Raw genomic sequence first — 12,368 nt, forward strand, 5'->3', positions numbered from 1 at the left:
TGTAAACGGAATTGTTTTCTTGATTTCTCCTTCCGATAGCTTGTTATTGGTATATACAAATGCAACTGATTTCTGAGTATTGATTTTGTATCCTGCCAAGCCAGTTCTTAACCATTGCGCCACTCGGCCAGCCCCAATAATTTTTTTTTAAAATTTAAACATTCACCATAGTTTTTGATTGCACCTTGTATAATGGTCAACATATCTTCCACATCCCTATCCTATCTAATTCTTCTGGATTACTTTGAAGCAAATTCTGGAATCAAAGAATTTCATTTGCAAATAGTTCATTCAGTATGTATCTCTAAAAGGTAAGGACATGTAAAAAATTCATAATCACAATTCCATTTTATTATGCCTAAACATTTCTGGCAATAATTCGTTAATATCAAATGCTCAGTTTGCAAATTTCCAATTATCTCATCATAATAATATGTTTTTGGGGAAACTTTTTAATGATAACAGGATCAGAATTGTATTTAGAATGAAACAAGCCCATAACACTTTAGAAAGCAACAGTAGTAGAGTAGGAAAGTAGAACTAAGACTAGTAAAATAATGCCAGATGATATGCAGCTTTATATGCTTTTCAGAAAAAGGGGAAAAAGAGGTTAGAAATATTTCTGGATGTAATCTGTAAAATAAAGCATCTGGTATAGGAAAAATGTTGACATCCTTGTTTTATGTCATAACTGTCAGTGTTCTCAGATAGTTCATTTTGTATGATGGAAAATACCCATTATTTATACAACTGAAGACCATAATATAGGTGTATTTTAAATAACAGATTTCATATAAAAGATATGATAAAACATCTAAGAGTTTAAAAAACCCACAAAACAGTAAAAACAAACTTCAAAATGTGAAATCAAGCAGAACACAGCTTAAATTTTGTGTGTGCTTGAGAAGAGAGTATTTACAAATAAGAGCATTCCATGAAAAATGGAAATTTGACTAGTACTCTAAACTTCAGCCATTCATACATTAAATCAGGTTTACCAAGCAGGACTAAATTTATGGAATCTGGGAGGCTGGTGCTAACCTTTTGAGCATACCATCCTCTGTTCCTTTCTGCTGCCACTCTGTTCACCATCAGTGTGTCACAGACAAATTCTGGCAGCTGGGTAACGTCTGACCAATAAGAATTTTGTATCAGGTTCAATAAACACCACTGTGAAGTGTGACTAGTCCTATGAAGGCCAGCAGTTAGACCTACCAAGACCACTGCAGTGGGAACAGGAAGATAATCACTGGTGCACCTATTGATTGGCTGATAAATGTTGGACGTTTGCCTCCTGAGAGATAACCCTTCCGAAGAGATAATACAACAGGCACTACTAATTCAGAATTACGCTTTTTTTTCAGATTATAAAATCCAAGAGTGTCGGTGCCAAGGCGGTGGTGTTAACAGATTACTAAATACTATCTTCTCTCAATTAAATTCAACTAAACAGGTTGAATCTGTATGCCCTTTATAAGTCCAAAATACCCTGGGAAATAACACCAACAAGAAGCTATTATTATTATAAAGGCTTTCACTTACACCATCTCATTTTACACTCACAGGAATTCTGTGATGTAGGTTGGGCTGACGATACCTTCGTTTTATATAAGAAACTAAGGCTGAGGAAAGTTAAGAGACAGTTCAAGGTCACACACCTAATGAACAGTGGAACTAGTTTTTAAATCTACATCTGCTGACTATAAATATAATATCATGCAATAAGGGTGTGCAGCCCCATCCTGAAACACATTAGTTTCTGAATGGGCCCAAATTTCTTGAAAGAGACAAATGCAAATTATGAGAAAGGTATGAAAAAGATATAAAAAATTAGTGTATGTAGGGATAAGAGTGAGAAAACATTTATAGTTGGTTAAATCTATATCCTTATGCAAGGCCTACTTCTGAGGTCATAGTATTTCTGGTGTTAAAATAGGTCTACAGATTCAGTCTAGGAAAATCTTATTTATTCATATTCTACCAAATTTATATTTGTGATAATTTGAAGATAGGTTAGATTAAAGTGTAACAAATCTAGGAGGAAAAATTCTACAGAGATTGGAAGTGTATCAGAAAACTGTGAAATAAATCCATTGAACAAAAGAAAGGACATTTTTACTTGTTTAAGATAAACAACTCCTTTTAAGAGTCTAGAAGTGTGGACACATATATAAATATAAATGATGTGCTAATTAGGAAGCTTCCTCATATGTGTTAGAATATTATAAACATTTAGCTTGTTAGCATATATTTTGCAAATAGTATTTCATTTTTGTATCAGATGGGCTATCTTTAGTTGGTGAAATTCAAGGAGCACTATTATCTTTAGATTTATTCTTACTATCAATAGCATTATTTTCAAAATCGGTTTATTTTATTTATGCGATTTTTGCTTTAGCCAGGGGTAATTTTTATTTTTATTTTTTTTGCAGAACGCATATATAATTTCCTGAGACACAGCAAAACAAAACTAATTTACTGAGCAGAAATCGCTCTACTGAGACAAGGCTTTGGTGGAGTGAATCTGTTCCTTTAAGCAAGGTTAGCTATCTGCACAGAGAACAGACTCTCCCATACAAGTTGATTCAGGGTGCCAGGCGCATGTCAGCTGACTGAGAGACCGGGCAGGCCAGTTACCACGGGGGTAAGGAATGCCTCTCAGTGAGTACCGAGTTTTTTCTTTTAAGTGTGAAGTTACACTTTATTCCGTATAAGAAGTGAGGACTTCTTATCATTTATAAATGCCTCATAAATAGAAGTGTTTGAAAAGTTTTTCTCCCCTTCCTGGTTTTATGGAGATATAACTGACATACAACACTGTATATTAACTTTAAGGGTACAGCATAATGGCTTGACATCAAAAGTTTCTTGAATAAGTTGCATCTCAAAATAAACTTTTCTCTCAAAAAAAAGCACCCCTCACTCCAAATTTCAGCAAACCTCAGAAGTACTTTTGGGGAGTAGGGAAGGAGATGCAGTTCATGTTCCGCTATTTCCAGGAGGACCACTTGGTCTAGGCCTCATATCACAAAATAATGACTTTTTATGACATCACCTCCAAATGAAGTTATACTCGGTGAAAGAGACAATGGGACTGACACAGGAATAATAGATTAAAGAATAAAGTATCTGTCACTCAGTTTTATATTAGTGTAGCATTATTGAACTTCACTATCTGGGGTGAAGTATGAATTAAAAATATTTTAAATGATCATGCCCAATTATATTTCCTTTTTGGTGTTAAAAGCTTTAACTTGTTATATATATTCTAAATATATGACAATTTAATTCTGGTTTTGTATTTCTTCATTAAAAAGTTTTTATTACTGAAAAATAGTAAACATATAAAACTTAAAAAGACGATAATTTCTTCATGTTTTATAAACCAGCTAGGAATCTCGAGAGACCCCAATCCCACTTGTCATTTCTCTAGTCTAAAACTTCATTTATCTAGTGAATAGAATTTATTCCTGAACATGGAAGATGGAATCTCATGAAATATTAAGATTACCAATTAAAAACTCAAAGAAGAATTTCTCATTGAGAATATCTATGAAAAACCCTACAGTTACCTTTGGCTTTTTAGATTTTCCAAAATGAATCCAAATATGTGAAGAATTGGCAGTTGTTTTGTCTGTTAGTTAAAAGAAGCTGGTCAGACACAAAATCACACATCTGGGGGCCACACAGAAAGTAAGAACTTTCAACGTTAAGCACACCAGCAAGCCAAGAAGGCTTCGCCATAAACTCTCGTTAGTTTTCCTGGAAAGTTGTATTTGTCTTTTCTAGTTTATTTTTTGGGTATTTCCTAGTTCAGAGCCATTCTGCTTTTTTGTGCTAATAGCTTATAGGATGGACTGTTAAGATGCCAAAAAGGTCACCTCTGTATGACGCTGCCTGGTTGTTTTCAGATTTAAATAACCCACATTTCTCAAATTAACATCTTCTGGTAGGCATTTAATTAAAGATTAAGCTATTCAATCAAAATTTTTATTATTATTTGGCAGCAGAATGTAATACATTCTTCAAGTGCAATTCTTAATCTAAAATGATTTTTCATTAATTTTTATCACACTATGCTTTTTCCTCCGTGGCAAATAACAGGTCTTAGAAAGACTAATGCCAAGACCCAATTTAACAAGAAAGCTGTTACACACGTACTATGGAAATTTAAAGTCAAAGTAATAGTAATCCTAGTCTTGGTAGTAGAGTGGTGATGGTAGTAAAGCCAACAATTTAGTGAGGTCTGACATTTAAGTCGTGAATAGAGCCAGTTCAAGACTGGATTTAAAGTCTCTCACCAGGGTTGCAATCTGTAAGAAGTGAGCAGATGGAGAGGAGCACTTTAGAAATGGTGAGGGCCGGACTCCAGTTGTCCTTTAGGATATCCAGACAGATCACACCTTGGCTGTTAATATTACAGTGGTAGATTCTTGTTCGGAAGGTAACCTAGAAGAAAATGTAAAGTTGTTATAAGTATAATACCTTTTATTATACAAAATAATAAGGGTCATTGGTTCAACCATATATTTCATTTTTCCTTAAACACATGTGAAGAATCAGTAAACAAAATCATCATTTTAGAACTTGTCATTCTGGGCACAGAGAACTAAACTCCAAACAGCAAAATCATGACATTCTGCTTTTGATGAAGAGTCCTACCACTTAACTCACATTCTGGGGACTAAATTTACTCTTGGTGCAACTGTCGCAATGTTCATAATAGGAAAACTAACTCTGATCTTAAAGCAAATTTCAAATAAAAAAATTTTCAAAAATAAAAATTTCAAAGGAAACTTTTGTTGGATTCCAGTTATGGGTTTTGTACATTTATAAAATTCAAAAAAGCATGGGAAAACAATAAAAAAGAAATAAATATTCTATGTCATAGTTTAAAAACAAATTAGTGTGTAAATAATATACCTAGTTTATACAAAAACTAATAGTTGTAACTTGCAAACCTTTTCTTCCTTAAATTTTATATTTTGAATGTAATATTAGTGTCGCTTACCTCTGCCCTTTGACAGCTAGATCACTGTACTTTGCTTGGGTACAATTGTTTTAATTTTTTTATATTAGCTTCAGGTGTACAAACAACATAATGGTTAGACATTTATACCCCTCACAAAGTGATACATTTCCCCCACCCCAAGTCTACTACCCCTCTGACATGTATATGGCTGTTACAATATGCTTAAGTATAATTTTGAAACAGGCTTATAACATTTTTTAAGAACTTCAACTAAAATAGTTAAGTCCAAATCAGTTTTATAACTCTGATAAAACTGTTTTACAAAAGTCTTAAGTAAGCAACAATAAGATTTTAATGCTATTCATTAATATGTTTATAAATATTCTCAAATTTAGAAGTTGACATGTAAAAGAATCTTGGTGTTCTATAGACCAGTCTTTTGTTACCCTAAGTTCAAAATGGCTCTTACCCAGAAATAACACATGGCAGATCTTTGTAGGTGTTGCCCTCCCACCAGGGTATCTAGCATCCACTCAAACATAAGGATTTACTCAATTCATCTCATATTAAGTCTCAGAAAGTACTGATCCAGTATTCTACAACTGCTGAACACAGTACCATTCTCAGGCTAGATTAACACTCCTTATAAGAACTGCTCTTCATGACAGATCAGATGATCTCAATATTCCTCCCTAAACACACATCCCAAGCACCTAGAAATGTTAAAGAAAATATAACTAGCATTCTTTAAAATGCATAGGTGAATTTGCAAGGGGAATCCCAAAAGGTCAGAACTGAAAACCAAAAATTACAGTAAGCACATGAGCTGACAGTGTAGCTGCCCAAGTTGAGGCTTGGGGAAGGGGGTGGGGCGGGGGTGGGGTAAAGGATAGAAACCAGTCCTGATAAAATGGAGGCTTGGATTTTGATGCCCTTGTGGAGAAAGAAGGCGAAACCTTAGGTCTGTATGTGGCAAGAGGTTGCAATTGAGAGCCTTTATATAAATTATTAGGTAGTCGGAAAAGTCATGATGTATTTTTTCTATGTTTTTCATTGCAAAAATGCGTCATGACTTTTCCAACAACCCAATAGAACATTTAAACAGCTTTCAGTAAATGGATGGGCTTGCAAACATAATGGCTTATGGAGATCTGGCAAAGACACTTGCCAGGGAAAGCCTGGGCAGAAAACTGTTTCCCTTAAGACTTCTAATTTCTGGGCATATATATTATGTAAACACTACCTAAAAAAGAGCTTAAGTGACTATATTACTATCAGATAAAATATATGTTTAAGTAAAAAAGCATTTAAGACAAAAATGAATAAAGAAGATCACTGCATTATGATGAAACAAACACCACATCAGGGGAATGTAATAATTCTGAATCTGTTATGCCTAACAACATAGCCAAAATATAAAATGTAAAAACTGGAAGAATTGTAAGGAGAATATGACAAAATCAAAGAGGGTTATTTTTAGTGCAGTAACTGATAGGTCAACCAGATCAAAATATAGTACTGATTATACGAACAACCAAAGTAACAAAGTACTGAAGATAAAATTTCATACTCAACAATTAAAGAACACATATTCTTTTCCAAAGCACATAAGAAACATTTATTAAAAACTGATCACATGCTAAGCCAAAAAGGAAGCTTAACATATTTCGAATAATTATTAAGACTACAAAGATCACCCATCATGTTTGGAAACTGAAAACCACATTTTCAAATAACTCTTGGATTAAAGAAAAATAAACAGCTATATTTATAACTGAATGATAATGAAGATGTTGGGTTGCCATTACTAAAATTTGTGATTTGACTAAAACAGTTGTAAAAGAAAAAACCTAGTTTAAAAGCCTATTTTGGAAAGGAAGACATTTAAAGAGTTAAGTGTCCAACCAAGGAAGGAGAAAGAATATAGAGTAAATCCCATGAAAGTAGAAAGAAATAAAGACATGAGCAGAAGCTAATGAAATAGAGCAGGAATCAGCAAATTGCGGCTCGCGAGCCACATGCGGCTCTTTGGATGCGGCTCATGAACCACATGAGGTTCTTTGGATGCAGCTCACGAGCCAGTTTGCTGACCCCTGAAATAGAGAATACCTAGTAATATTAAATTTCTGCAGAGAAGTCAGAGTACCTATCCCTCTAAATGCTAGATGAAAAACAAAATATTTTGACCCAATGTAAATGGTAAGTGGCTATTATACTTAATATTTCAAAATCTATCAGATAGTAACTGGCTACTCTGAGCCAGTTAATCCTCAAAATAACTCAAGGAGGGAAGCAGTGTAATGTACACACTAAAAATAAAGAAATTGTAACTATGTGAGGTGATGGATGTTAACTAAACTTATTGTGGTACTCATTTCACTACATATATATCTCAAATCATTACGTCATATGCCTAAAACTAATACAGTGTTATATGTCAATTATATCTCAATACAAGTGAAAAAAAAATGACCGATGCAGAGAAGTTCAAGAACTGGCTCATGGTCCCATAGTTGGTAAGTGGTGGAGCCATAATTTGAACCAATTTTGTTGACCTAAAAGCCTATGGTTTCCTAAGCCTTAATGCCTGCTTTTTTTTTTAACTTTTAATTTTGAGATTATTATGGAGTCACATGAAGTTTTAAGAAATAATATAGCCAGATCAAATATATTCTTCACTCAGTTTCCACCAATGGTAACATCTTGCATAACTACACTTGTAGTATACTATCACAGGAAATTGACATTGATACAGTCCATTGACCTTTTCCATATACGTAGCTTCAGTTTTATGTGCACTTGTGTATGTATGTTTCTATGCAATTTTTATCACATGTAGATTTGTGTGACCACCACCACAGACAAGATTCAGAACAGTGCCATTACAAATGTCCTTTGTGTTACCCCTTTTATTAAAGGGTAGCCAGTCATAATCCACCTTTTCTCCCTTTTTAATTTTGTCATTTTAAGAATGATATATAAATGAAATCATACAGGATGTAACTTTTTGAAATTGGTTCTTTTCACTCTGTATAATTCCCTTGAGATCCATTTAAGTTGTTGCATGTATTATGTCAATAGTTTGTTCCTTCTTATTGCTGAGTAAAGTTCCATGGTATGATGTACCAGTTTGTTTAACCATTTACCCACTCTGAAGGACAAATAGAATGTTTCCAGCTTTTATTTATTACAAATAAAGCTGCTATGAACATTTGAGTGATTTTGTGTGAACACTAGTTTTTACTTCTCTGTGATAAATGCCCACAAGTGCAATTGTTGGGTTGTATGGTAAACCCATTTTTAGTTTTATAAGAAACTGCCATACTTTTTTCTAGAGTGGTTGTACCATTTTACATCCCCACCAGCAGTGTCATTCAGTTTCTCTGCATCCTTGTTGACATTTACTGTTATAATTATGCTTTATTTTAGACATTCTAATAGGGTGTACCTATACCTCATTGTGATTTTAATTTGTATTTCCCTAATTGCTAATGATGCTGAATACTTTTTCTTCCTTCCTTTTTTTTTTTTAAAGACTTTACTGGGGAATCGGGGAAGCTGCTGTCCTTTTGTTCTTCAGTCTAGTCGTGGAGGATGTCGCTTCACTGGCCCATGTTGGTATTGTGATCATTGCGCTCTTCCTGGCTGAGGCAGTCGCTCGCCAGCCACTGGACGGCTGCTTACGAAAGCTCACTCCAGCTGCTGGCCAGCCCCACTGCAGCCTACACCGTCGCCGGTGACTCACGACAGCCCAGGTCCAGGTTGAGCTGTTGTTCACCATCTTAGCTGCATAGGGCACAGCGTCACTGGCTCTCATGTGGGATCCGAACCGGGGCCCTGCTGCTCAGAGCTGGCGTCCCAAGCCAACTCCTAACCAGTGCGCCACTCGGCCGGCCTTGAACATTTTTTCATGTGCTTATTTGCTATCTGGATACCCTCTTTCATGAGAGAGAATGTTGCTATCTTTTGCTCATTTTCTAATTAGATTGTTTTTTATTGTTGACTCTCTGGTGTTTTAAATGGAGATATTTCATTAAAAGTAGAGTTGAATGAAAAAAAAAGCAAGAGTGTGCAAAGAATCTTGTGAAATTTTTTTGGGCAGAGAATGTTTTACAGTCTAATGCTTTATAATACTGATAAAAAGGACCTATTTGGGTGATGTCCACCTGTGTCCTGAGTCGTGCTCCTGAATTAAACGGGTAGGTTGATTCTACATGTTCTAAAGCTGTAGACGCCCACCAATACCACTTTTTGAAGCTGGAAAACAATTCATGATCCCAGAGCTTTTAGGTGTCATGCATTTTACCTACTGTAATGTAAGCCATGGCCTCTTTAGGGCTCCGTCATCATATTCCTACTTCTATTACCACACTTGCCACAGGAGCTCCTCATCAAACCGTGAATTACTCATGAAAGTATTTTCTTTCAACTGATGTCTAGTGCAATGCTTGGCACACAGAAAGAGCCCACTGTTCGCTGAACAAATGCTAACACATCACAGGCTATTGTTCAAACGGACAAGTATCTCTCTGAGGGGTTGTGACATCTTGTTCTTTAGGTAAAAGAGCAGTTTGGAACCAAACCTTATATTAGGCTTAAAGCTGGAAAACTGTGGAAAATATCCTGAGGGAACTGGAGATATTTTTAATATCTTTCTATCCCATAATGTTACTTTATAGTAAATTATCCTACAGAGTAAGACATTATTTCAGAAGCAATTTCATACAGGTTAAACCAATAACAAAATATAACATTTAGTAAGTACTCCATATGTGCCAGGCACTCCAACATAAACATTTTTATTGTTGTTATTGCTTATGTAAATACTAGAGAAATTAAAAGATGTGTGGCCTGGTTCCATCAGCAAAAGTGTTCCACAATCAAGGCAAAAACTTGCTAATAAAAGTCTTGAAACAGCCAGCATTCTTTTCCAGACCCTATCAGCAAACCTAGGGGAAAGGAGGGAGAATACATGGCAATTGATGAGAAACTGTCTGCAGTCCTTAGACATCAGTGACGCAGAAACAGAAAATGATGTTCTGAATATTGACAATATTAAGGGATCTGCGATTACTAGGAGATTTTGAGAGGCCGAGAAAGCCACCCTCCTCTCACCCACACCCTACACAAGACTGCGCTGATCTCTGACTCAAGTTCCCAGAATGCCCAGCATGTTGTATCTTATTCAGATGCTGGGCGATGGAACAGTCTTCACCCTCCTGACAAATAAACAAATAATAAAAAATGACTGTAAAGAAAATTCTAGTTGTATCACAGGAGTGAACACTCACTGAGTTCTGTCTTTCACACCTACACCTGCATTTGCACATGTCGCTGCATTTGAAGCACAGCCCAATACCGATGTTTACAACATGGGCTGCCATTCCTCAAGGAGAGGTGAAATTATATTGAGACTACTGTTTTCAAAGGCAGGGACGACAGCACATTTTAGAACATTTTCCGTTTATTAAGGAAAATTTAAAATATGATTTGGATATAGTGATACAGAAAACTGATTTATCTAGAATGGCTAATTCCCCGATGACTCTGGATGAGAAGGGTTTCAATTTGTGTATGATACATAAATAACCACACAGACATGTAGGTGTATGTGTGTGGTGGACAGAATAATGCCCTATCCCCCCAAAGATGTCCACATCCTAATCCCTGGAACCTGTGAGTATATTACCTTCCTGAGTAAAGGGACTTTGTAGGTGTCATTAAGTTAAGCGTCTTGAGAAGGGGTGATTATCCTGGATGGTTCAGGTGGGCTCCAAAATAATCACAAGAGCCCCATAAGAGGGCAGTGGGCTCAGTGTGGGGTGTGAGGGCAGAATCAGGGTGTTGGAGCAATGTGAGGGAGGGAGCCAAGGAGCGCAGTGACTTTTAGAAACTGGGAAAGGCAAGGAAATGAATTTCCCCTGAAACCTTCAGAAGAAATGCAGACCTGCTAACACTCTGATTTTAGTTTCCAGAAATGTAAGACAAGAAATTCATAGTTTTAACCACCAAGTTTGTGTTAATTTGTTATAACAGCCAATAGGAACTGAATACAACATGTATATATTTCCCAGTTGCCTTACTGCTTTATCTTAAAAGGTACCTTAAAATGAAGTTGTGCTATTTCTGTACTTCACAGAATCACTTCTTAAAAATAATTTTAGAAAGAGTTAAGAAAATTCTTCATGTTGACTGTAGCATTAAAAAAAAAATGCTAGTTAAGTAGTGAATGACCTAGGATAAGTCACTTTGCTACTCTGAGCCTTTATTTCCTGACAAGAGGAGAGACTTAAACTAGATTATTTCCAAGACGCATCCTAGTTCCAAGATCCACAGCTATACTGTGAAAAGAATATATGCGGTTTTGGAAGGTAGCTGGGCTTGGGCTAGAATCATCAATCGGGACAAACCAATTTAGCATCTCTGAGATTCAGTTTCTTCATCTGTAAAATAGGGGAAATATTAGCTGATAATTACATTAAAAATGATCATTTAAAATAATATTTCAGTAATAACCTCTATTTTTCACATAGCTTCCAGTTTTCAAAAAAGATTTGATCAGGAGATAAAAAACATTGTGATTTTACCAAGGAAGTATGAGATCAGTGAGAAATACATTCTTCTTAAAAATAATTTTCCATGGGGACCCCAGAGAAAATATTTGGAGCCCCGTATCATAAATCAGTGAATCATGTAACAGGTCCAAAAATAGCAGGGATAACATCATTCAAATGGATCCTGGCCACAGGCTCACTATGAAACTGTCGTTTATTTGAAGGGGCTGTTAGTATGCATTTCAAAAACGCAGTACTACCACCCTCCTTGAGATTTCAAGTGCGCTTTTCTTAAAACTGACTTAAGAGCACTGCACCAACAACTAACACATCTTAAGATTATTTTAAAGTACTAGTGACAAAATGAAAACCAGAAAAACCCATTATAATGAGGGGAATCACAAATCTTAAAGGAACTCTAATAAAACAAAAACCCTCCTCAAAGTAAAACAAAAGCAAAAACCAAACAAACCTGGAAATATATTTCACCTTGAATAGCTGGCAGTAAAGGAATTAAACATTAGCTAAAAGCCTTGACGTGTAAAGATGATAACCAACCTGCTGTGAAAGAGACTTTATAGCATGCTACATTTCACTGCAGGATAGAGCTACTTTTTTAAAGCTTTCAACTAAAATTTAAATGATTATAAATAAAAGACCTTTACAGCATAGACACTTAAATTTAAAGTCTTTCTCAGTTCCTTTTAAGTATAGATGTAGAAAAATATGCAACTAGAAAATTTCCCTGACTATGAATAGCAAGTCTTTTACAAGATGGAAGCATCTTATTCAATTCCCAGAGCCCTTTACTGTCAGGCAGCAACAATACTCCCGACTCCTAA

At 35.5% G+C, this 12,368-nt stretch overlaps 1 protein-coding gene across 1 annotated transcript in view; it reads right to left on the reverse strand.

Annotated features, from left to right (window-relative positions):
* LOC109389838 (ubiquitin-conjugating enzyme E2 E2) overlaps positions 1-12,368 on the reverse strand; it is a 302,286-nt gene that overhangs the window by 41,978 nt on the left and 247,940 nt on the right. The window contains exon 5 of the mRNA XM_019655751.1: positions 4,302-4,449. Within this exon, the coding sequence (XP_019511296.1) occupies positions 4,302-4,449 (148 nt within the window). The remainder of the gene's footprint in view (positions 1-4,301; positions 4,450-12,368) is intronic.

Source organism: Hipposideros armiger, unplaced genomic scaffold, assembly GCF_001890085.2.
Source record: "Hipposideros armiger isolate ML-2016 unplaced genomic scaffold, ASM189008v1 scaffold_245, whole genome shotgun sequence".
NCBI classification, from domain to species: domain Eukaryota; kingdom Metazoa; phylum Chordata; class Mammalia; order Chiroptera; family Hipposideridae; genus Hipposideros; species Hipposideros armiger.